The sequence below is a fragment of the Apostichopus japonicus genome, chromosome 2 (assembly GCF_037975245.1).
Source record: "Apostichopus japonicus isolate 1M-3 chromosome 2, ASM3797524v1, whole genome shotgun sequence".
NCBI classification, from domain to species: domain Eukaryota; kingdom Metazoa; phylum Echinodermata; class Holothuroidea; order Aspidochirotida; family Stichopodidae; genus Apostichopus; species Apostichopus japonicus.
Genome location: NC_092562.1, coordinates 25,379,756 through 25,406,858, shown reverse-complemented (window position 1 = coordinate 25,406,858; position 27,103 = coordinate 25,379,756). Strand labels below are relative to the sequence as shown.

Genomic DNA, 27,103 nt, shown 5'->3' with positions numbered 1-27,103 from the left:
ATCAAACCAAACTTCTCAAATAGTAGCTTAGCTGAGTTCTGCTGCGTTACTGCTCTGTTTGTTGTTGTATTATTTCCGTGAATCATCCCAATTTTAATCACAGTAATTTAATCATCAATTGAGGAAAATCCCGAAGGTGGGAATAAAACAAACTATCAAATCACCAAGAACTGCGCTAACTTGGGGAATAGTACCGTACCTAGTATATCAGACGAGGCTTCATCCACATTAACTGTACTGTAAAATATGTGTGATCGGTTGTGATGATGTGGGTAAGATACAAGGAAGCGTACAAGAGACATTCATCTTGACCAAATATTAATCAAATATCATAATAATAATAATCATCATAATTGTTCATAATAATAAAATAATAATAATAATATTAATAACAACAACAACAACAATTACAATAATAATAATAACAACAACAACAATTACAATAATAATAATATTAATAATAACCACAACAATAATAATAATTATAATAACAATAATAATCATAATAATAATAATAATAATGATAATAATAATAATAATAATAATAATAATAATAATATTAATAATAATAATAATAATCTGAATTTTGCGAAATTTTCAGATTCTTTCATTTTGAAGACTTGATATAACTCAGCAAAATGGTAATTTTGAGAAGTTAAACGTTTTGTTTAAGTGAGTAGCAAGTGTGCACCAGCGTATATTCAGATTATTACCGTTTTACAGACAATGCATCTCGTCAGAAAGATTATTTTCAAATTTTTGACGTGGTGCATGGTGCATTGTATGTCTGTCGTCAATACGATGTACCTTGGAGGCTTCCGTAAATATAGTCTCAAGAGTTTTAAAAACAAAACGGAAATTGTACAATTCTGCCGAGTGTTTATTATTGGTGAGCAATTGTGACTATACGGATACGATCACAAACGTAAACCATTAGTAATATTATGTCAAGAATAGATCCCCTTCCTGTCGTGTCAAAGTTCAGCGTAATATGCCACGTATGAGCCTAATTGTGTACTGGAAGGGAACACTGGGTTCCATTACAACACACACTTAATAACATCTTCTGCAGACATATGTACATGAGAGAGAGATTAAATAGTAAATGTTCGGAAAGCATTTTTACGATTCTCATAGTACTCTAGGAAAAGGCTTTCCTCTCCAAGAATCATTACTTGAACGTGAAGAGACTCTATACGGTTATATCAAGAAGTTAACTGAAGGTACAGCAGAGGGCGTGGAAACTTCCTTTACGTGTAACATACCGTACGTATATACTGTCAGTTTCGTATGTACTTGTATAGTGTAATATACATAACTAAGTTCGTATGTTTGTATGTTAGTGGCTTCATGGGCGTTTTGTGAAGTATATGTGAAGTAAAACTGCAACATTAAACAATAGCACGTCTACTCCAGCTGTATCGCTCTAGCTCGAACCGGATATCAGCATTGCTTAAAAAGTTTTACATTTTAATAATTACTAACAAATGGGTCTAGAAATATACATGTTTGGAAGTACTGACTATTCTTTTCCAAAATATAATGTGTGCGCATGCGTGAAATGAAGGTGTTGATTGGAGGTGTTAATTTATATTAAACGGTCCAACAAGTTTTTACAATGTCAGCATACCTACCTTTTCATTACTTCTCTGTCACGTACAAGTGAACCACCATGTCACTTTGTATGAAGCCAACTTTAAAGGTATTCGGTGTAGGTTCCAAACATTTAGCATGCTAAAAGTTGATGACATATTGAAATTATTATTTTCTGGAACCTCTGAACTACCACATTATTCCAAGACATTAAGGACAGTTAAAAAAATCATTCAAAGATCTCCACATCAACTGATTCAACTAAAAGAGGATGGAAGTAAAATTCGGAATGTTTGAAGTTTGAGAACACGTGACCATTTTATGAAGTAGCATAATTTTGGCCAATAAAGTTGACCTTAAAAATTAAATCCTGTATCGCGTAAATTTGTGTGCCCTTGTATATGGTGTAGTGACCCAGGTTTTTAGTATTAAGCCTTCAAACTGAAACGCCTGGTGTAATTGGATCAAACGATCTTAGTAATAACATTAACAGTACTGTTAGACTCATCATCACTTATCATTATGCAAATTATTTGAGCTCTTTGACAGAATGTGTTAATATGATTCGATATTTTATTTTATTTTTCCAAACTTTGGTCTTGAAGACTGAACCGTTTCATTAATCTTATATGTTTCTTGTTTGACTTCCCTTTTGGGTCAAATATATTGCAAAAAGAAGATGCATAATTGAAAATATTTAGATCTCAAATAACCTGGTAATTTCGTTGTCTAAATCTGTTCTGCTTTCCATCTCAACTCTAAATCTCATCATCGCTGGAAACAATCACACTGTTCACTTTTTCTGTCCAACATATGGTGATAACATATAACTTCTAAGATCTTTCTATAGTTACACAGTCCTCACTATCTGATTATCAAAATTCCGTCAAACTGCCTGATACGATTTCGGAAACTACAGCAGATTTGAAACATAATCATATTTGAAATGTGACGGAAAATTTGTTTAATTTCATTTGTCAACCTATCAGAGTTATAAGGTTAGGCTAGGGCACGTACAATTAAAGCAAGCAACAGACTCCGACGGAACACATGACACAATAGGGAAAGATCATCTCATAAAGAGGAATTATCTTGAGCAAAGAATATAGGGACGTCACAATCAATTTTACTCATATAAAGAGTGACTTTATGAGAAAGTTATCGAATAATTTACTTTACGTGATACAGCGAAAATATTTGCACAATGTTATAAACATTAGTTGTTACAAAGTAACGTAGAAACGTTGATAGTAGAATTGCTATTACATTATAATTACGTGATATTATATTATAGTTTTGTATAAGCAACACGGTATATAGTCCTATTTTCTATGTCACTTGTTTAAACTAACGTTTTGCAAACGTTATATGTCACTTGGGATGTTACGGAAACTTTGCAGTTGCAATGTCAGGACAAGAAAGGAAAGGACATGGGAAAACGGTGCTGTATTCAATATCATGTTGTTCAGTCAACCACATGCTCTTAATGATTTCCTCTACTGGTACCTGCCTGCCTGATATTTATGATTCACATTTCATATTATCGACTTACGAAAAATATTGTAGTATATATCTTTTCTTTAAGCTTTTCTTTGTTTTTTGTATAATAATGTAGTCAGTCTTTTCAAGGGATTTATTCGAGTATATATGTTTTCTTAACTATATAGCCGCCATTACGCGTTTGCAATTTGTAAATAAATGCTAACTACATCCTGTACCTTTTCTGCTCATTTTCTAGAAAAAAAAACATCATCCATCGGAAACAATGGCATCCTCCACACCTTCCAAGGACATGACAGAGACTGTTTGCCAGTGCCCTGTTTGCTCGGATCAACTTAAAGATCCGAAACTGTTACCATGTCTTCATCGATATTGTAGGGATTGCTTGACATCAGTCATTCAATCAGCAAGCGAAGGGATGTTTAAATGTTCAGTATGTAAACAGGATTGTAAAATTTCCGAAAACGGAGTGGATGGATTCAAGACTGATCTTCATATGACGAGTAGGCTGTTGTTGAACAAATTACAAGACTCATTTGTAAATAAAGATCAAAAGCAGTTATGTGTTAGCTGTTGTAAGGAATCAACAATACCAACATACTGCTTTAAGTGTGACAAATTTTTATGTCAACAATGTTTTCAGATTCACCTAACTTTCGAGATGTTTCAAGATCACCAACCACACACTCTGAACTTGGAAACCATCAAAGAAAAGAACTTGACTTCGGAAACAATATCACCATTTACGGTAGATACCATGTGTGCTGATCACGTGACAGAAAGGGCACAGTTATGTTGTAGTACATGTGAAGGTGTACCGATTTGCGTGACCTGTGTCACTGGTATGCACAAAGGTCACGACCTGATTGATGTAGGTGAGTTAGCGAAGAGTGAAAGGGAGTTACTGGAGGCAAAGCTTTTGGACATTACCAAAAATGAAAAAAAGTTGTACGAGATACCAACTAGGGTTAAAGCTGCTACGCAGAAGCTAAGGGAGAATGTAAAAGATACATCCGAAAAGTTGCAAATGCAATACGAACACAATGTTAACGAGATTAAAGACAAACTAAACAATACTGAGAGAGAAAGAATGTTAAAAGACGTAGAAAACAGAAGAGAACAGGAGAAATGTCAACTAAGGGTCAAATTTGAAAACGAGATGACAAACTTGGATCAGAAATATGACCAAGAATCTAAAGAAGTGCAAGCAGAACACGATAAAATCGAAGCTAAATGCAAAATAAAACTGGAGAATTTTGATGGAAATTTAAAGGAACTGTCGGCGGAAAAAGAACTACTAACAAGGCAGAAGGAAAATGAACTTCAAGATATCTTGGATTATTGTGAACAGATTATTGAAAGGTATGAGAATTTCACAGCAACAACTTCATCTATTCTTGCTTCTAAAGACGATTGGTCGGATTCTCAGTGCATCCCTTACATCAGAACAGCCAGTGACGCCCTAATAAAAGAAATGGAACAGGAATTTCCACAGTTAGAATTATTATCTGATTTTACTTTTGATGTAACGAATGTGGTTTGGGGGAAGGTAAACATTACTGTCGATCAAGAGGTTTTAATCGATTTTGAAGAATTTGCTGCTAAGCAAGCTGTTGCTCATAATGATAAATCAGTTATAGGTCAGTATCTAATTGATAGCATCACACAAACCAGTGATGGAAATATGGTCGTATCTGGTACTGCACCAGATATAAACTCACATATCACCGTCATCAACAGCAAAGGAAAAATACAAAAGCAAGACCAGATGACAAGAAGATACAAAGTCAACTACACCAATCGTTATTGTTGTTACTTATCCGAGCATCAAGTCGTGACGGTTTGTGCACCCAATGAAATCGGTATTTACGATGTTCGTGATGGTTCATACAACAGAAAGTACATCGATAACGTTGTAACAATCGGGAAGCGTATGTTGTGTGTAGCTTACGATCCTGACAAAAATCGAATCATTGTTTGTTTGGCTAACGGTCAGAATTTCTTAATTTTTGATGATCAGCTGAAATACAGTCACACCGTGGAAGTAACAGGTGGCGTATTCGGCGCCGTGAATGATATCGCAGTACATGGTGGTTATCTTCTGGTATGTCATGGAAATGGCGCCCATGCAATCACCATGGAAGGACAGAAAAATAAAATCGTATTCGAATTCAGATTCGAATTGGCCAAACCAGATCTTAATGCAAATACTGCGTTAGGTGTGTGTATAGACAAAAAGGATTTCATTTATATGTTATGGTCAAATACTACTAAAACTTTCCTGGCACAGTATAGCAAAGATGGCCGACAGATACTATCTATACTACCACTGGAAAATGTTAAGAATGTCTCTCTGACCACATTCGACGTTGATGGCACAGAACGCCTCGTAGTTGCTTCAAAAGATTCTGCAAAACTCTACAGCTTTAGGCTGATAGCGGAGGAGTGATTACCCCAAATAATTTAAAGGATAATGAAAGGACTTAATTAGAGATGATGACATCATCAGGGTTGCACCACTAAATTGACTTTCAATAACGTAATGCATATATTTACAAACACACACAAACACACACACACACACACACACACACACACATATATATATATATATATATATATATATATATATATATACACCCACACACATATATATGTACATGGAAGTCTGTAACAATACTCCGATGATAGTGGCTTAAAAGCAAGGGCACTGTAATATAAGGCCAAAGGTCATATGAAGCTATTAGCAGTCAAAAGAAGAATGCTTCAGCAATCTTTATTTAAGCAATTCAGTTATTGAAGTGACGCAATAGGGTAGTGTATGAGAATTGTTCAGACCTCATTTTGAGTATGTTACATGAGGAAACATGAAATAAGTTACGGTTCATAATTATTTCTCTCAGCAGTCTTATTATCTCTCTTTGACCGACACTTAGCTATTCTTGTCTAGTTGAGGTCATACAGGGTCATAATTTGTCACAGTGTACCAAATGCATTGCCTGTAGATAAGTGAGCCCAGTGGTCCAACTGTGCAAAGATTTGATGTCAATTAGATAGAAGATTATGTCATAATGGGTATATATTGTCCCAATTTGCACTATTGGTGCCTTAAAAGTGTGAACTGGGGTTAGTGTCATTGTCTTTCAAAGGGAAGCCTCACCAAAATCTCTAAATATGCTTCACCTCCAAAGGAAGTATTTACTATGGAAGTAACTGACAAGCGTCCATAATCTGAAAAAAAAGAAGAAATTGAGTGTTCTGACAAGCAACAGATTCTCGCATAAAAACTCCAAAAAGCTTTGGTCTATCAGAAAACCTGAGTTTTTTGTAAATATTGTGGGATTTTCTAGTTTAAAAAATTCAAAAAACAGTTGAATGACAAAAGGAAAAAGAAGAAAAAGAAACAACTACACTAAAATAAAACCGCTAATGAAGACACTTCAGCGTTGCTGGATTTTTACTGACGAGAACGAACGTCGGGCGAATTGTTCTTGTCAGCTTAGAGGCAGTCGCACATTTTAGTGCCTAATTTAAACGAACGGTAGGTGAAACTGCTTATATGAAGCAGCAAAACAGTTGAAAACTGGTGTTTGACACGTGATAGTTTGTACAATTAAGTCACTTCGTAAACATTCATCGAGCTACAACACCATTGATGTTATAGAGTTGATTTGAGCAGATAATTGATTCTATCAAAACGTATGATTATTATTATTATCATGATCATTATAATAATTATTATTATTTATGGACAGATCATTTAACGGTCGGAACAGAATATTTCAGGTAATTGTGCTAACATTTTTTTAATTCTTTGCCGGAAGCAAAAGAAATATAAGTGATGGTGATGGCGTTTGTGTGGGTGTGTGTGTATATATGTGACACTTGCTTGTAAACACCGTTTTAAGAGTTCGCGTTGGCTTAACTTGATACTTGGTATGTGGTTCTTATTGAGTACAAGAAACTGAATGTTTTCTGTGAAGTTCAATGGTCATTTGCGGTCAACTTTCAAGTCAAAGTCTGAAAATCTTGTAAACACGATAACTCAAAAAGCACATATTATTTGAACCTCATACGTAGTCCAGCTTGGTGAGTGCAAGATCAAAAGAGGTCAACAGGTGTCAAATTCTGAAAACCTTATAAACACGATAACTCCGAAATTTAAGCTACAATTAATCTGTGAATTCTCCAATACTAGGATTTTCGTTTGGTGAGTATAGTTTAGTCAATTCTGTTCAGTTTAGTTTTGTGAAGGGGATCTTTTGAAGTCATACAGCCTTCCAAGGAATGAACTCTGCTTCAGATAGTTTTTAGTCTTGCTTAAAGCACACTCAGACATGACCTTATCAGTTTTCACCCTCTGAGCTTAACGAGGAGAACAGGTTATCTCAAATGGTTTCTCTGTGATTTATACTAGATGGCTTTTGCTATGACATTGAGTTGTGAAAATATTTCACAGTGTATTAGCAATGTATTATATAACTCTTGTTCATTAATAACAATTATTAAAGGGATGGTTGGTGTCAGAGATGATTTGCTAGCTCACAACTGGTAAAAGACAGTTTCCTTTTACTTATAAATCTATGTATATATTTCACATAACAATACTGTTCTTTCTGGATATTGAAACATTTTGGATTAAAAATTCTATACTGTTAAATCCTTACCAGTGAATTAATTGGTCGATGCCCACAAGTGAGTGATGCATACCAGGGCTAGAAATCTCTGATCTTTTCTGGTTCTCAATTAATTCTTGGACAAATTTAACTCACTTGCTCTTTATTAGTCTGATAGTGATGTGGAAATTTGGAGCAAAGCGTATGGCAAGGAATTACAAAGCTAACTGGCTTTCTGGTTTCATTTTGTCATTACAGATTACTGCTTCTCACGAAACAAATTGGTCAATAATTTTGTTATAACACAGTATGTCGTAAAAATTGACTGTCATAAAAGATCAATTTATGCTGTCATAACAATTATTTAACCTCATATATTCTGTCTCAACATAGTCGATTTTTTTCCGCGAAGTCAAAATTATGTCCATTAGCATAGATGGTTCTGCAGTTTGATATATTTCATTTTCATTTAATTTGTCGTAAATGTCATCTTTAAAAGATATCATCATTGTTATCGTTATAACTTTTCTTATCAAGTTCATTGCCCAATAAAAACATAGAAGTACCAAATATAAATGCCGTATGAACTTTACTTTGATAATTGAAAAGTATATCCGATCTGTGGACGACTACATTAAGCAGATGTTAGCATGGTAAGAGAGACTATCGTAAGGAGCACCTCTCACTACCCTACCCGGAAAGACTCGGTTAAATTAATCAGCAAAATCTGGCAATTGTAAATTGGATGCGATAATAAATAGCGATGGCAATGGTCGATAAAGAGAAGGAAAAAATTACAAGGGGAGAACACTTTACAATACTTAAAAGAGACACCGTAAGATACGATAGTGTGGTCGTTATGCACATGCAGCTATAGGGAAGCAACCAGGGGCAGGTGTGATACGCCCCCTCTCTTTAAGTCTTTCCCCACCCCACTCCACCCCGTCTGTCTCAAACGATCAATACCATGTCGGTTTCAGGTAGCATAATCCAAAATATAGATGCATCGGCTTAAACACTAAATCTTCAACGTATAATATGGTATCTATACGTCCTTTTTAAAGTTCTCACTAGCTTAACCCTACCCTTCACTGGGTAGCTGATAAGCTGGCAATTCGCACCCCTTCAATTTTTGCGAATCATGACAATGAATATTTTTGCTATGACAGCCTGACGTTTTCTTCACTTGTAAAACATACTTCTTCACGCAGTAGTAAGGAGGCGTGGAGTGGTCTATAATTGCCCCAATTGCAACAATTATTGCACCACGTGTACTTCCATTCGTGTACTCTGACATCCAAGCACAATAAGCATAACATATAGAAGTTTTAAATGTTAACATAATCTCCTGTTTTTCTTTGTATAAGTACTTTCCCTGAAAGAAAACACTAGGGTGGATTGAATAGACTGTATGTATAGAGTATGCCACCTCTCAAATCAGAACCGAAATCAAGGTGGGTCTACACTTAACATATACAAGATTGATGTAGTAAAACGAAAACAAAATCAGTTCCATACAGTTGAACTTTCTTTTCTTGGCCATATACTTATAAATGAGTCGATCTTTAGAGAAGAATGAGGAATAGCTATAATAGTGAAGGAGAGTGAGAGGGGGGGGATGGGAGGGGGGGAGGTGTGAGAAATGTAACATTAACAAGTATCCTACTTCCATGATAAGGTGTCAGTTTGAGTATAAAAGTATAAACATACTCATGTTTGTGAGCTCAAAACTCATCAAGGGTGAACAGTATCTGCAGAATTCATATAAACACAACTTTTTCAAGATATCTTACGGATAACATTGTCAGCAATATTGAGTTACAAAGATGTCATCCATCAACCATCAATACAGTTTTCAGGATGGTTTAAAGATACTACAATGGCAGCTCTGCATGTCAAGTATTCAAAAACACAGCCTTTTGACTCTTCAAATTTACCTCAAACTTTTATCATTGTTTATTTTAATAAAGATAAAATACTAATTTACCTTTATATTTTAGTTTTGAAAGCTAATGTTTACAACTTTCTAACATTGTTAACAAAACTATGGCTACTAAGAAGGGGCATAAGGCAGATACAATTAAAATTAAAGGGAAGGAAATGACACCGTTGTCCCGCGTATGTCTTATTGTTTTCGAACAAACGCATGGATAAACTGCTCCGAAATATATTGCCAATCAAAACAAACTTCTCAAATAAAAGCTTAGCTGAGTTTCTGCTGTGTTACTGCTCTTGTTTGTTGTTGTATTATTTCTGTGAATCATCTTATCTTTACTTCAACAGTAATGTAATCCTGAAGTGAGGAAAATCCCGAAGGCGGGAATAAAACAAACTATTAGATAACCAACAACTGCGCCAACTTGGGGAATAGTACCGTACATCGTATATCAGAAGAGTCCACATTCACTTTTACTGTGAAATATGTTAGGTCGGTTGCGATGATGTGAGTAAGATACAAGGAAGCGTAGAAGAGACATTCATATTAACCAAACAGTTATAATGATAATAGAAGTAGTAGTAACAATAATAATAATAATAATATAGTTTCTTATTTTAGTATCTTATATCTTGCTACAAGAAACAAAATCCTACACCAGTTTAAAGATGTGCCTTTTAAATCATTGTCCAATTTTAAACAATAACATGGTTGCTCAATACAACAGCTGTTACATTTTCTATAAGCATGTTTGCCAATCTTAGTATTACAGCACAATTGCGCTAGCATAACCTGCTGACTATAGATGGTTGTCTAGGCAACTGTAATTAACACCTAGATGGTATACATGTACGTGGTTTAGAATGTATAATCCCACTCAGCTTTGTAAAAGCAAAGCTTGAACAATAAAAACAGTAAACGACAGAGACCTGTCAGACATGTCATACAAATCCCGGACATACAGCACATTTGAATTAAAACACTTCTTGTACCAAACTACTTCATTATTAATCTTGATAAAGCTGTTGTTCCAGGTAATCTGACCACCCTAATTCGACACCGGGGTTTCAAAAGTAAAATCGCTGCAAGCACAACAGCAGTTGCTAATAAACTCGTTTTTGACCTTCCTAGAAACATCATTTCCCTTAAATTTACAACTAAATAGAAAGTCCTTACCAACGTTTTTCAACAAATTGTCGAAAAGGACTTTCCAATGGCAAAAAGTGTGATCTGTATATTTTTTTAATCCAAGTGACTTTCATACTTTTCATATAAACGTGCACGTTGATCATATTTTAGCCGTCTTGTTCTTGTGGGTGCAATAAAAATTTCCGCTGTATCTCATCGCATTTTCCTCTCTAAATAAAGATAAACGTTAAACTGTTTAATTCCATTAAAAAAGAATCTGGTTGGTAAGGCAGAACAGAGAAGAGGAAAAAAGTTTTTACTAAGTAAAACTTTTTATGAGAACAAGTTTGCCATAGGGAGTCAGATCACGGCAAGACCACATATTCAGGACACTTTTAAACGTGACAGTTTTTGGTAAATAATTTAAGGGTAAAAGGTCACTTCTATTACTTGTAAGTTTTATACCGAGAACGTTAATAGGACGATCTGTAAAAGGAATATTATGAGCACTCTGACCATGAACATTCTGATTATAAGAACCGATAGGAAGAATGTTGACTTCTCGAAGTTGACCATCAGACAAGAAGCTTGTTTAAATTCGGTTAGGATCTCAACAACTCTCTTTAAAAAACAATCGTCTCTGTCCAGCAAAATAGTTGTATCATCTGCATACATAGACACTTTTAATGTTAACATTGCCTACTGGAAAACCGACATACATACGGTCAGCTCGCAATTTCAAAGCCACAATTTCTGCACACAAGACGAAAAGGTATTGACTTAAGGGGCAACCTTGGCGCATCCTACTTTTAACAGGGAAAAACAGAGGAGACCCCGTGATACAAAACGCAAGAAGTCCAGTTTGCATAAAAGGTCTTAACCCAACTGATAATGTTATTCCCAAAATTTAAAAGTTGCAGTGTATGGTACAAAAATTTCAATTAACACTGTCGAAGGCTTTCTCAAAGTCAACGAAGAGAATATAACCAGGCATATTTTATCCTTTGCATACTGCATAACATCTAAGACCAGCCAAATTTTCTTCTGTTTATCGGTGTTTAAGACAACCATTCTGATCATGATGGATAACATGTGGCAAGACCTCTTTGAGTCTTGCGGAAATACAAGATGCAGCAGTTTTATAATCTACATTTAAAAGGGAGATTGGTTTCCATTTACTAATTTTCTTAATGTCTTTACCATCTTTAGGAAGTAAGGTAATAACAGCTCTGCCTTTCTCCGAAGAAAGTTTACTTATCAAATAACCCGAGTTCAACGACATAACAACGAACGACTTAATTTCTGGCCAATAATATTTGTAAAATTCAACTGGCCGACCATCGCTGCCAGGTACCTTACCAGAAAGCCATACTTTTAAGCACATTTCAACAATTCTCCTAAGCCAAAGCACCTTCACAAGTATTTCTTGAATCGTCATTCAAACCCGCAACATCCAAGCTAGCATCATTACAAGTAGCATACAAATTTTCGTAAAAAGTCCGCTCAACGTTTAGAGTTGCATGGAGATCGGTAAACTCAGTCCCATTGTCATCGACTAAAATTTTAATTGATTTACGCTCACTATTTTGCTTCTCTAAATTAGGAAGTACTGTGTATTCCGCTCACCTTTTTTTTAACTCATCTCGCTCTAGAGCGGATAATAATACCGTCAATGTTTGCCTCCTACATGCCGTCAAGGTAGTGCTTAGCGTTGGAAATCTGTAGTTGAAGGGACGACGCGGGATTGTAATTATGTTCAGTTTCTAATGAAATTATAACTTTTTGCACCGTTTTACCATCTTTCTTACGAGACGAGATTTTTCCTTAGAGTAATAATAGTAATAATAGAAATCATAACCATAACCATAATCGTAATCGTAATCGTATTCGTAACGGTAATCGTTATCGTTATCGTTATCGTAATCGTAATCATCATTAAGATGACGATGACTAGTTATATTTTTACAGCCTTAGTGCATCTCTTAAAAAAAGATGATTTTTAGATTGTATGTAATTTGTCAATATGATGTACCTTCCGTAGATATAATCTCAAGGTTAAAAAAGAAATGTGAAAATGTACGACCGAAACACAAAGGTAACGTAAACCATTATAGACTGTAGGGAAAGAGCAAAAATCCCTCTAGTCTTTAAGTTTCGTGGTTCACCCCTAGGTGCAACATTATTTCATTATAAATATAAATATAAATGTTCTTCATATGTTTCTAATATAAAAATGATAATATTCCCGACAAAAATCTGGCACACTGCTAAGAAAATAGTTGGAAAAGGACAAAATCAACAATGAGCGCCCTCTATACATTAAAATCAGCTATAACACCTTTAAAATCATCTGGATCCAATTGATACTTGTTGAACACGAATATTTAGTGAGTAGAAACACTAAACATATCAGAAAGGTGTGGCGTCATTACCAGTAAAGCAAAATGGCTATAAATAGGAACTATATAAAGAGCGTTCTTTATTTTTTAAATCAGGTTATAACAACTTTAAACCTTAAAGTAACTGAACTAACTTTATAAGAATGTTTACATTTAGAGCATTAGAAACAAGAAAAGGATCAATAAGCATGCAGTATCATTTCCAAATATGTATTTAGTAGTTCAAATTCAGTGTAGCCATGTAGTTTACAGTTAGGCTACATCTATTATCTGTGCTCAAATTCTCGTCTGCATTTACAATTTCAATCTGTTTACATTTGTCTCTGTTCACGTTATTTACAAGCATCATTAATGGGCGACACTGCCGACGGCGAGGAAACCTCCTTTTCGTATTGCATACGGTATGTATATAATGTCAGTTTCATATGTACAGTGCAATATACATAACTAAGTTCGTATGTTTGTATGTTAGTGGCTTCATGCATTCACGCGTCTTGTGAAATTATGATTTTAAACTGAAAACATTAAACAATAGCACGGCCACTCCAGCTGTATCGCTCTATTACTCCACCCGACATCGGCATTGCTAGTAAATGTTTACAGGTGTTGGAGGGAGGTAGTAATTTATATTAAACGGTCAATCAATATTTTGGAAAGTACCGTGCGAAGAATATGTGAAATCATGCCACGTACGAACCTATTTGTGTACTGGGAAAGAAACCCTGGGTCTCATTATGACATGCACTGAATACCATCTTCTGCAGCAATAGAGAGAGAGAGAGAAAGAGGTGGAGTGGACAGAGAGAGGGGATTATAGCTTCAATCTTCGGAATCCATTCTTACGATTCTAATGGTAATCTAGGAAGAGACTTTAAACTCCAAGGATCATTATTTAAACGTGAATGAGGGTGTTTATACGGTTATATCAAAGGTTAATGGACATCAATGCCGTCGGCGAGGAAACATCCTTTCGTATGACATAACGTACGTATATAATGTCAGTTTCAAATGCACTTGTACTAATCTATTTTCAAATACAAAATGTGTGCATGCGTGATATGGAGGAGTTAGCGGGAGGTAGTAATTCATATTAAATGGTCAATCAATATTTTGGAAAGTACCGTGTATATAATGTCAGTTCCAAATGTACTTGTATAATGTTCGTATGTTTGTATGTTAGTGGCTTCATGGGCGTTTTGTGAAGTTCTTTGAAGTAAAACTGCAACATTAAACAACAGCACGTCCACTACATCTGTATCGCTCTATAACTTCATCCGGACATCAGCATTGCTAATAAATGTTAACATTGTTAAAAAATACTAACAAACAGTTAACGAAATGGACATTTTGGAATTTCTGACTAATCTATTTTCAAATACAATATGTGTGCATACGTATTATTGAGGAGTTGAGGGAGTAAGTAATTCATATTAAATAGTCAATCAATATTTTGGAAAGTACCGTGTGCGGAGTGTAACTGAAATCATGCCACGTATGAGCCCAGTTGTGTACTGGGAAAGAAACTTTGGGTCTCACCACGACATGCACTGAATAACATCTACTGCAGCTACACACACACACACATATATATATATATATATATATATATATATATATATATATATATATATATATATATATATATATATATATATATATATATATATATATAAATAGAAAGAGGAAGAGGAAGAGGAAGAGGTGGACAGGGGGAGGGGGATTAAAGCGTCAATCTTCGGAATCCATTCTTACGATTCTAATGGTAATCCAGGAAAAGACTTTCAGCTCCAAGGATCATGATATAAACGTGAATAGAAGAGTGTTTATACGCTTATATCAAAAGGTTTATGGACGTCAGTGCGGACGGCGAGGAAACTTCCTTTTCGTATGACATGAAGTACTTATATAATGTCAGTTTCATATGAACTTGTATAGTGTATTATACATAACTAGGTTCGTATGTTTGTATGTTAGTGGCTTTATGCATGGGCGTCTTGTGAAGTTCTGTGAAGTTAAACTGCAAACATTACACAATAGCACGGCCACTCCAGCTGTATCGCTCTAACTCCATCCGGCATCGGCATTGATAGTAAATGTTAAAAGGTGTTGAAGGGAGGTAGTAATTTATAATAGACGGTCAATCAATATTTTGGAAAGTACCGTGTGCAAAGAATAACCGAAATCATGCCACGTATGAGCGTATTTGTCCACTGGGAAAGGAACACTGGGTCTCATTACGACATGCACTGAATATCATACTGCAGCTGTATACACACACACACACATACACACACACACACACATATATATATATATATATATATATATATATATATATATATATATATATATATATAAGAATCACAAATGATGACATAAACTCGTTTCATCACACTATAATTTACTGCTGATTTTTCTGGACATGGCGTTCACTTCCTGGGCACCACTGTGACCCTACAAAATGGTTCACTCAAATCAGACTTGTTCAATAAACCCACGAACAAGCACAACTACCTCTTACAAAGCAGTTGCCATCCACGTCACTGTACCAGAAATATTCCTTTACAGTCAAGCGTTGCGCATTCGACGCATTTGCTCCTCTGAAGTCGATTTTGATTCCCGCACTAAAGAACTGTTACAACACCTCCTAAACAGACAGTATTTTCGGGGTACTGTTGAAGATGCCATCAAAAAGGCTGAAAGCAAACCCGTACCGAAACATTGACGTACAAAACTCGTCAAACCAGTTCCAAAAGGGTACCATTGCTTACTGAATTCCACCCTGGTCTCCCACCACTGGCTAATATCATTCAGAAGAAATTTCACCTACTTCAAGGCACCGAACGCCTGAAATCAATTTTTTCATAACTACCTGTCATCCCATTAAAAAGACCCAGCAACCTACGGGATATTTTAGTTCGGACATCCTTTCGGGATGACACCCCATAAGGGGAAAGCAAAACAGCAACTACAGGATCACCGCCCTGTACACAAAATTGCAAAACGTGCTCACTTGTCGATTCGACTGGGGCCTTTCAGAGCAACCAAACCAAACGCACGTTCCAAATTCGGCACAAAATTAACTGCCTATCCAAATTATGTCATTTACCTCACCCACTGCAATATTTGTAACTTACAATACGTTGGAGAGAAAACACTCTTAGAATGAGAATGACACAACATAGATCGACGATCAAAACAAAAATGATCAACCAACATGTTGCAAATCACTTCAATCTACAAAATCATTCAATTCAGAATTTGCGTGCTATTGCCATTGACCAAAACGATTCTTGGACAGATAATTCTAGGAAAGGAAAAGAAAATTTCTGGGAACTAAACCTAAAGACCACGGCACCATTCGGTTTAAACATCAGAAACGATTTGCCGTCCCAGATAAACCAAAACAATTCCTTTGCAATTACGACGTAATAGGATTAAAATAATCCGACGTGGATTAAAATAATCCGAGTTTCTAAAACTTCTGCTCAATTCAGCACAAATCAGTAAGTCGCTTTGCCTTCACAACCATGCCGACACTCTTCACTATAAAATAGTTTCAATTCCTGCTACTCCTTGTCACTTTCGGTGATCATGCACTGAAGAAGAGCTAGTTATGCTCGAAAGTTCTGCAAAAACCAAACATTGGCTGTTTTACTTCCAATCAATTACCTAATTTAATTATTGTATCTCACTCGAGATCCAGCCTTTCTCTAAATGCAGAATAGTTTAACAGATTTTCCGTTAATCCTATATATATATATATATCTATATATATCTATATATACATATATATATCTATATATATATATCTATATATATATATATATATAAATATATATATATATATATATAGGTGTATAGCTCTAACTCCATCCGGACATCAGCGTTGCTGAAAAACTGTAACAATGTTAAAAATTGCTAACAAATAGTTATAGAAATAACAGGTTTGGAAGGTCTGACTATTCTATTCCCGAATATAATGCGTGAAGTGAAGGTGTTGGAGGCAGGTGCTAATTTCAATTCTTTACCTTGTCATAATACAAGTGAACCACCACCTCACGGACAAGTGAACCACCAAATTACTATATATGAATTATATATGAGATATTCGGTATAGATCTCCAACTTTAGCACACTTAAAGTTGATGAAAGTTTTAAAAGTATTCTTTTCTTGCGCCACTGACCTACCACATTATTCCTAGACATTTAGGACAGTTAAAACAAATTAAGGTACCCACATGATTGATTCAAGAGAGTGGAAGTAAAATTTGGAATGTTTGAAAGTTTGAACATGAGTGAAGTTCTTTCATAATTTGGGCCAATACATGTTACCTTAACAATCAAGGCCTATACCGCGTAAATTTGTAAGCCCTTGTATATGGTGTAGTGGCCCAGGTTTTTAGTTTTTAGCCTTCAAACTGAAATGCCTGGTGTGATTGGATCAAACGGTCTTAGAAATTACATTTACAGTATTGTAAGACTCATCATCACGTATCATTATGCAAATTATTTGAGCTCTTTGACAGAATGTGTAAATATGATTCGATAATTTATTTTATTTTTCCAAAGTTGGGTCCTGAATTCTGAACCGTTTCACTAATCTTATATGTTTCTTGTTTGAATTCCCTTTTGGTCAAATATATTGCAAAAAGAAGATGCATAATTGAAAAGATTTAGATCTCAAATAACACGGTATTTGGTTGTCTAAATCTGTTCTGCTTTCCATCTCAACTCTACATCTCATCGCCGGGAAGAATCACACTGTTTACTTTTTCTGTCCAACGTATAGTGATTACAACTAACGTCTAAGATCTTTCTATTGTTACATATTCCTCACTATCTGTTTATCCAAATTCCATCAAACTGCCAGATACGATTTCGGAAACTAGAGCAGATTTGAAACATGATCATATTTGAAATATGAGGGAAAATGTGGTTTATTTCATTTGTCAAACTATCAGAGTTATAAGGTTAGGCTAAGGCACGTACAATTAAAGCAAGTAACAGACTCCGACGGAACCCATGACACAATAGGGAAATATCTGCTCATAAAGAGGAATTGTCTTGAACAAATAATATAGGGACGTCACAATCAATTTTACCCATATAAAGAGTGACGTCATAAGAAGGTTATCCCATACTTTTCTTAACGTGATTACAGCGAAAATATTTGCACAATGTTATAGACATTAGTTGTTACAAAGTAACGTAGAAACGTTGATAGTAGCATCGTTATAACATTATAATAACTTTACTTGACAATATGATACGTTTTTTATAAGCAACACGGTATATAGTCTTATTGTCTTTGTCACTTGCGAACGTTATGTGTCACTTGGGATGTTACGGAAACTTTGCAGTTGCAATGTCAGAACAAGAAAGAAAAGGACATGGAAAAACGGTGCTGTATTCAATATCATGTTGTTCAGTCATCCACACACTGTAAACAATAGTTAGTCAATATGACTAAAAAAATATTAGTCACAACGATGTCTCTATCGACCAGTTTTTTCTAGTCATTTGACTATATAACATTAGTTTTGTGACTAATTAAATTGAGTTTTCTGACTAATTAAAATTAGTCCTACTACGATGCCTCTATCGACCAAAGCTTAGTCCAGTGACCAAAAATATTAGTCATTGCAACTGTGACTACTTATTTAGGTCACAAGACTAGTTTTAGATTAAGTACTGATTAGTTAAGAAATAAGATAGTGACACACATTGTAAGTTTCATGGTAATTTTTATTAACATTCAGTATTAATGCAAAATGTGACAAATAAACATACCATTTAAAAGTCATCTCATAAAGAACAGTAACAAACACTAAAGGTTAAAGAACATTTAAAACTAAAATAAATATTTATGGGAAAATTGGGAAAACTTATTTTTACAAAATTGTCAAACTCTTTTCCCACAAAACATCTTGAGAATACTTATGGGATTACTTTGAAATGCTCCTAAGCCATTAAGTCGGCAGTGTTCAACAGTTTTCAAACAATTAGAACCCCTGATGACCTATACCTACAATTTCTTAAAGACCCTCATTGTCCACTGACCATGCATCATTATGGGCTCCATCAGTTTCATCAAAATAGCAGCATGGAAGAGATGTGGGCAGACAAAGGGAAAAATTGCGAGTACACAGCTCAAATATAAAAATAGAAGTTTAGCCAAATAAATTATCTTAATTAATATTTAAATATACATAACATATATTTAATATACACAAAATAATATATCATATTTATAAATTTATTTATAAAAATAATACCCCATGTCAAATCAAATGGTATAAAAAGGCCTTGAGTAGCTCTATATGACCTTAGCTGTTAAAAAGGGCCAGAAAATATCCTTATAATCTTCATCTCGAATTAGGAACTTGGAAGTGATATTATTATCAGTTTCTGACCATGGATGTGATGGTACAATATTAATGCAGAACATGTAAGTTGAATATGTTATTATCCTTGACGCAACATTAGGGTGGAACAGAAAACAAAGTAGGTAAAACATTTCTAGAAGTACTTTATCACAAACTATAAGTTATGTCTTGAATGGTAGAAACAATGCTGAGCTACAGCTACATGTTCCCCAGGGGACATCCCATATCATTGCAGCCATGAAGCGGTGCAAATGCTATATTTTTGAATTACCTCCCAGGGTACCCTATACACCTGAGTAAAGAGCGGCAATTGAGATTAAGTGTCTTCATTAAAGATACATACGTATCGACCAGGTTGGTACATGAACCTACGATCATGGAATCATGTGTTCAGTGCCCAACCATTCCGCCACAACTTCTCTATGTCTTTACGTACTGTGGTTATTTCAGTGATTGCATAATGCGCACTATATATCACAGATTGTTCCTTATATGTAACTTAAGGTAGCATAAGCCCATTTAAAGCCCCATTGACTTACACACTAAATCACAAAAGTAATGTGGTCTCTAAGTCTAGATAGAAGTTTTCACTAGCTAAATGCTACCTATCACCGGATAGCTGACAAGTTGGCCTTTCAGGGCACTAACAATTTTCTGTATCATGACCATGTAGATTTTTTGCTATTCGAGCCGGAAGTTTTCGTCACTTGTAAACAAACCTCTTCACTCAGAGGTAAACAATTTTCCTACGCTGCTCCTGGGAAGCCTAAAGGGGTCTAAAACGGCCTCAATTTTCTCACCACATGTACATTCATGCTCTTCAACATGCAAGCCACAAAAAACTATATTATGATTGATAACAGGTCAAAAAAGATGTTCCCCGCTGCTTTTTGGCACTTTTCCTGAAGGAGAACAATCGAAGGAATGGATATAGACTCTAATAGGAGTATGCCAACTTAAGTGAGAGATTAATTTTTTTTCATACCAAAATGATACTTTTTATAGTCGTCACAATATAAACCACAACACATTTAAATGCAATTATAATTTTTGGTCCATAAAGATGTCTTTTCAGAGATTTCAGTATGCACTGTGCAGTGTGTAAATACACATATGAGCAATACTGTGTAAGCAGTAACCAGGTCTACGTCTGCAACAACATTTCCAGTCACCAATTTTGATAAACTTGACCAAGTTGGGTGCATTTATGATTCTTGCAGGTTTTATTGGTATCTGGATCACAGTCCACTTGGTCTGGCTTGCCATACCTGCAGCAACATCATCCAGAGAAGGGTCAGCGGGGAGGGCTTTTCCGTCTTTGGCTCTGAAATGTGATGATATTGAAAACTACTTTTGTTTAGCTCAGTTGATTCCTCCCAAACTGACCTACAGGACATACCCCAATGTATTCCTGAACTGTTTGGAACATGTTAAACTGATATTGCCTGTCACTTCAGTGCAACTGTTAAGTTACTTAGAATAAGAGAATTGAAGGTGTTCTTTGCCAAAACTGGATCATTGGGATTTGTAAACCACAGCCTAACTGTAACAGTATGTACAGTAGTCTAAAGGAAAGCTTACTGAAATGCTATCTAAATACACAGTTCACCTCAATAACATATCCAGTCCATTTAAAGGTTTATCCATAGTTTGTTACAATGTATTAAAGACAGGTGTAGGGGACAAGAGGTAGATAGGGGGCATAATTTGTGATAAAACATTCAAATTTGTTGCTCGTCAAAGAACAACAACGTCAAATTACCTTATTCTCCATGGGTGGCAAGCACTGGTTCCTATAGTTACTACAGTAGATCTCCCTTGGAAGTATCAGGATATCTATTTCTGCTGTCAGAGTTGTTTGGAATTTGTTGTTACCTCATCTAACCAGTTGAGTCCATTGATACCACAACCATTCAAAGTATATAGCTGTGAATGCTGAGGACTTGGCTCATCAACTTTCTCTGAAAATTGACAAACAACAGAAAATTAATGATAGGCTGAGTAGGCTCAAAACCCCTTGATGCACATATGCAGGAGCAGAAAATGCATACCTTTGTGGATTATTTGCTAAATAAGACTCAAAACATTCTCTGTCCAGGGTATTAGCACTCAGCAGCCACTCCACTTAGGATACAGAACCCTACAACATTGTGCTACAGCTGGTGTAGACTTGGTCTAGGAAGAAGGATACTAACATAGCGCCACTATGAACCTGAGGCCTAAGCTAACAACATTATGGGTATTTCATGCATTGAAACTGAGTTTTTGTTCTAAGTTAAACACCAGGTACTTCCAACTTTATCAAAAATAACCTAAAATATGAGTGCCATGTACTTTGTACCATGTACTAGAGCAGAAGGTAAGTACCACTCCAAAGATCTTCAGTTCAGAGTGCACGAAATGCAGACCGGGTTGGTGGTCGACGAAGTGTCTAGAAACTTGACGTATGCTAGCCTACACCACAGGCGCTCGTAACATTATAGAATATAGGCCTAGTATACTAGCTAATAATACACATTTATATAAAATATGTCATATAAGTGTGTATAACTGCTTCTATAGTACTATACATCTACCAGCGCATGTGGGCTACACTAGGTAGACTAAACTCCTAGCCTAGCTTCGTCCTAGCGTTAGCCACAGTTTTGCTTGCTATGGCCTAACGTTATAATTTTACCCATACTTTCCAGCCAAACATATCGCGGATATTCAAACCTTCTTTGAACATTATGTCAATTGTGTCAATTATTATTTATTAGAATTTCAGTTGTGATTGAACTTACCTAACTGACCACATTTTGAAACTGCTTCTGACAATTTGTTAAATGATTAAGAATCTTCTTATTGTGTTGATGGCCCTGTTCTATCTGCAGTTAGGTAATGGCCGCAATGTACGACGTACGACGTACCACGTACGTGCATACAGTATATATGTAATCGCCGGCCGTCGTCTGAATTTTTGATCTCTGATCAGCTGAGCACACGGTATTCTACGGTACGATGATTGGATAAAAATTATGACGTCATTGGTCAAAGCTGAAGGTTATAGAAAGTAAACAAACAGAAGACTAGAATATTCTCGTCACGCTTACATACATGACATGCATAGTGAGTGTCAACAAAGTTCGTACAAATTTATGTGACTAATTTATGTTAGTCGAACGACCATGCAAATTGGTCTGCAACTAACGAATTGGTAATGACTAGCTAACTCTAGTCACTGTGACTAGATTTTCGCCATTCGTGACTAACTAATGTTTACAGTGCATGCCCTTAATGATTCCCTCTACTGGTACCTGTCTGCATGATATTTATGTTTCATATTTCATACTATCGACTTACGAGAAATATTGTAGTATATATCTTTTCTTTGTTCTTTTGTAAAATAATGTAGTCAATGTTTCTTTTCAAGGGATTTATTCGAGTATAGATGTCTTCTTAACTATATAGACGCCATCACTCGTTTGCTATTTGTAAATAAATGCTAATTACATCATGTACCTTTTCTGCTCATTTTCTAGAGAAAAGCCATCCTCCATCGGAAACAATGGCATCCTCTACACCTTCCAAGGACATGACAGAGACTGTTTGCCAGTGCCCTGTTTGTTCGGATCAACTTAAAGATCCGAAACTGTTACCATGTCTTCATCGATATTGTAAGGATTGCTTGACATCAGTCATTCAATCAGCAAGCGAAGGGATGTTTAAATGTTCAGTATGTAAACAGGATTGTGAAATTCCTGAAAACGGTGTGGATGGATTTAAGACTGATCTTCATATGACGAGTAGGCTGCTGTTGAACAAATTACAAGACTCATTCGTAAATAAAGATCAAAAGCAGTTATGTGTTAGCTGTTCTAAGGAATCAACAACACCAACATACTGCTTTAAGTGTGACCAATTTTTATGTCAAGAATGTTTTCAGATTCACCTAACTTTCGGGATGTTTCAAGATCACCAACCACACACTCTGAACTTGGAAACCATCAAAGAAAAGAACTTGAGTTCGGAAACAATATCACCATTTACGGTAGATACCATGTGTGCTGATCACGTGACAGAAAGGGCACAGTTATGTTGTAGTACATGTGGAGGTGTAGCGATTTGCGTGACCTGTGTCACCGGTATGCACAAAGGTCACGACCTGCTTGATGTAGGTGAGTTAGCGAAGAGTGAAAGGGAGTTACTGGAGGCAAAGCTTTTGGACATTACCAAAAATGAAAAAAAGTTGTATGAGTTACCAACTAGGGTTAAAGCTGCTACGCAGAAGCTAAGGGAGAATGTAAAAGATAAATCCGAATAGTTGCAAATTCAATACGAACACAATGTTAACGAGATTAAAGACAAACTAAACAATACTGAGAGAGAAAGAATGTTAAAAGACGTAGAAAACAGAAGAGAACAGGAGAAATGTCAACTAAGGGTCAAATTTGAAAACGAGATGACAAACTTGGATCAGAAATATGACCAAGAATCTCAAGAAGTGCAAGCAGAACACGATAAAATCGAAGCTAAATGCAAAATAAAACTGGAGAATTTTGATGGAAATTTAAAGGAACTGTCGGCGGAAAAAGAACTACTAACAAGGCAGAAGGAAAATGAACTTCAAGATATCTTGGATTATTGTGAACAGATTATTGAAAGGTACGAGAATTTCACAGCGACAACTTCATCTATTCTTGCTTCTAAAGACGATTGGTCGGATTCTCAGTGCATCCCTTACATCAGGACAGCCAGTGACGCCCTAGTAAAAGAAATGGAACAAGAATTTCCACAGTTAGAATTATTATCTGATTTTACTTTTGATGTAACGAAAGTGGTTTGGGGGAAGGTAAAGGTTATTGTCGATCAAGAGTATTTAATCGATTTTGAAGAATTTGTTGCTAAGCAAGCTGCTGCTCATATTGATACATCAGTTATAGGTCAGTATCTGATTGATAGCATCACACAAACCAGTGATGGAAATATGGTCACATCTGGTACTGCACCAGATAATTATTCACATATCACCGTCATCAACAGCAAAGGAAAAATACAAAAGCAAGACCAGATGACAAGAAGATACAAAGTCAACTGCACCAATCGTTATTGTTGTTACTTATCCGAGCATCAAGTCGTGACGGTTTGTGCACCCAATGAAATCGGTATCTACGATGTTCGTGATGATTCATACAGCAGGAAGTACATCGATAACGTTGTTACAACCGGGAAGCGTATGTTGTGTGTAGCTTACGATCCTGACAAAAATCGAATCATTGTTTGTTTGGGGGATAACGGTAAGAATTTCTTAATTTTTGATCATCAGCTGAAATACAGTCACACCGTGGAAGTAACAGGTGGCGTATTCGGTGTCGTGAATGATATCGCAGTACATGGTGGTTATCTTCTGGTATGTCATGGAAATGGCGCCCATGCAATCACCATGGAGGGACAGAAAAATAAAATCGTACTCGAATTCGGATTAGAATTGGCCAAACCAGATCTTAATGCAAATGCTGCGTTAGGTGTGTGTATAGACAAAAAGGATTTCATTTATATGTTATGGTCAGATACTACTAAAACTTTCCTGGCACAGTATAGCAAAGATGGCCGACAGATACTATCTATACTACCACTGGCAAATTTTAAGAATGTCTCTCTGACCACATTTGACGTTGATGGCACAGAACGCCTCGTAATTGCTTCAAGAAATTCTGCAAAACTCTACAGCTTTAGGCTGATAGCGGAGGAATGAATACCCCAAATAATTTAAAGGATAATGAAAGGTCTTAACTAGAGATGATAACATCATCAGGGTTGCACCACTAAATTGACTTTCAAACGTATGCATATATTTATATACACACACACGCACACGCACACATATATATGTATATATATATATATATATACATACATATACATACATGAAATAAGTTACGGTTCATAATTATTTCTCTCAGCAGTCTTAGTATCTCTTTTTGACCGACACTTAGCTTTTTTTGTCTGGTTAAGGTCAAACAATGTCATAATTTTTCTCAGTGTACCAAATACATTGCCTGTAGATAAGTGAGCCCAGTGGTCGAACTGTGCGAAGATTTGATGTTAATTAAATAGAAGATTATGTCATAATGGGTATATATTGTCCCAACTTGCACTATTTGGTGCTTTTAAAAGTGGGAACTGGGGTAAGTGTCATTGTCTTTCAAAGGAAAGCCTCAGCAAAATCTCATAAAAAGTTTCACCTCCAAAGGAAGTATATACTATGGATGTAACAGACAAGCGTCCATAATCTGAAGGAAGAAATTAGGTGTTCTGACAAGCAACAGATTCTCGAGTAAAAACTTCAAAAAGCTTGAAGTTTTGGTCTACCAGAAAGATTTGTTTTTTGTTAATATTGTGGGATTTTCTAGTTTAAAAAAATTCAAACAACAGTTTAATGAAAAAAAGGAAAAAGAAGAAAAAGAAACAACTACACTAAAATAAAACCGCTAATGAAGACACTTCAGCGTTGCTGTATTTTTACTGACGAGAACGAACGTAGGGCGAATTGTTCTTGTCAGCTTAGAGGCAGTCGCACATTTTAGTGCCTAATTTAAGCGAACGGTAGGTGAAACTGCTTATATGAAGCAGCAAAACAGTAGAAAACTGGTGTTTGACACGTGATAGTTTGTACAATTAAGTCACTTCGTAAACATTCATCGAGCCACAACACCATTGATGTTATAGAGTTGATTATTGATTCTATCAAAACGTTTATTATTATTATTATTATTATTATTATTATTATTATTATTATTATTATTATTATTATTATTATTATTATTATTAGTTCGCGTTGGCTTAACTTGATACTTGGTATGTGGTTCTTATTGAGTACAAGAAACTTAATGTTTTCTGTGAAGTTCAATGGTCATTTGCGGTCAACGTTCAAGTCAAAGATTGAAAATCTTGTAAACACGATAGCTCAAAAAAGCACATCTTTGTTGAACCTCATACGTAGTCCAGCTTGGTGAGTGCAAGATCAAAAGAGGTCAACAGGTGTCAAATTCTGAAAACATTATAAACACGATAACTCCGAAATTAAAGCTACAATTAATCTGTGAATTCTCCAATACTAGGATTTTCGTTTGGTGAATATAGTATGGTCAATTCTGTTCAGTTTAGTTTTGTGAAGGGGATCTTTAGAAGTCATACAGCCTTCCAAGGAATGAACTCTGCTTCAGAGAGTTGATAGTCTTGCTTTAAGCACACTCAGGCAGGCCCTTATCAGTTTCACCCTCCGAGCTTAACGAGGAGAACAGGTTATCTCAAATGGTTTCTCTGTGATTTATACTAGATGGCTTTTGCTATGACATTGGGTTGTGAAAATATTTCACAGTGTATAAAGAATGTATTATATAACTCTCGTTCATTAATAACAATTATTCAAGGGATGGTTGGTGTCAGAGATGATTTGCTTGCTCACAACTGGTAAAAGACAGTTCCTTTTACTTATAAATCTATGTATATATTTCACATAACAATACTGTTCTTTCTGGATTGAAACATTTTGGATTAAAA

At 35.6% G+C, this 27,103-nt stretch overlaps 1 protein-coding gene and 1 long non-coding RNA gene across 4 annotated transcripts; one reads left to right on the top strand and one right to left on the bottom strand.

Annotated features, from left to right (window-relative positions):
* Positions 1–612: 612 nt before the first annotated feature.
* On the top strand, positions 613–25,414 carry LOC139983865 (uncharacterized). Of its 3 annotated transcripts, none has more exons than XM_071997665.1 (2): positions 613–1,266; positions 23,083–25,414. In XM_071997665.1, exon 2 carries the CDS (start codon positions 23,934–23,936, stop codon positions 25,293–25,295), a length of 1,362 nt encoding a protein of 453 aa, XP_071853766.1. In that variant the 5' UTR covers positions 613–1,266; positions 23,083–23,933; the 3' UTR covers positions 25,296–25,414. The 3 variants fall into 3 exon arrangements, with proteins under 3 accessions (XP_071853766.1, XP_071853765.1, XP_071853767.1); XM_071997664.1 differs by lacking the exon at positions 23,083–25,414 and adding an exon at positions 3,332–8,764 and having other exon boundaries at positions 630–1,266; XM_071997666.1 differs by lacking the exon at positions 613–1,266 and adding an exon at positions 13,933–14,156.
* On the bottom strand, positions 18,907–23,070 carry LOC139984001 (uncharacterized). The gene is made up of 3 exons (XR_011798913.1): positions 22,345–23,070; positions 21,324–21,522; positions 18,907–20,885 (listed from the first exon to the last, which is right to left on the bottom strand). It is a non-coding gene; the product is annotated as an uncharacterized lncRNA (long non-coding RNA).
* Positions 25,415–27,103: the final 1,689 nt, after the last annotated feature.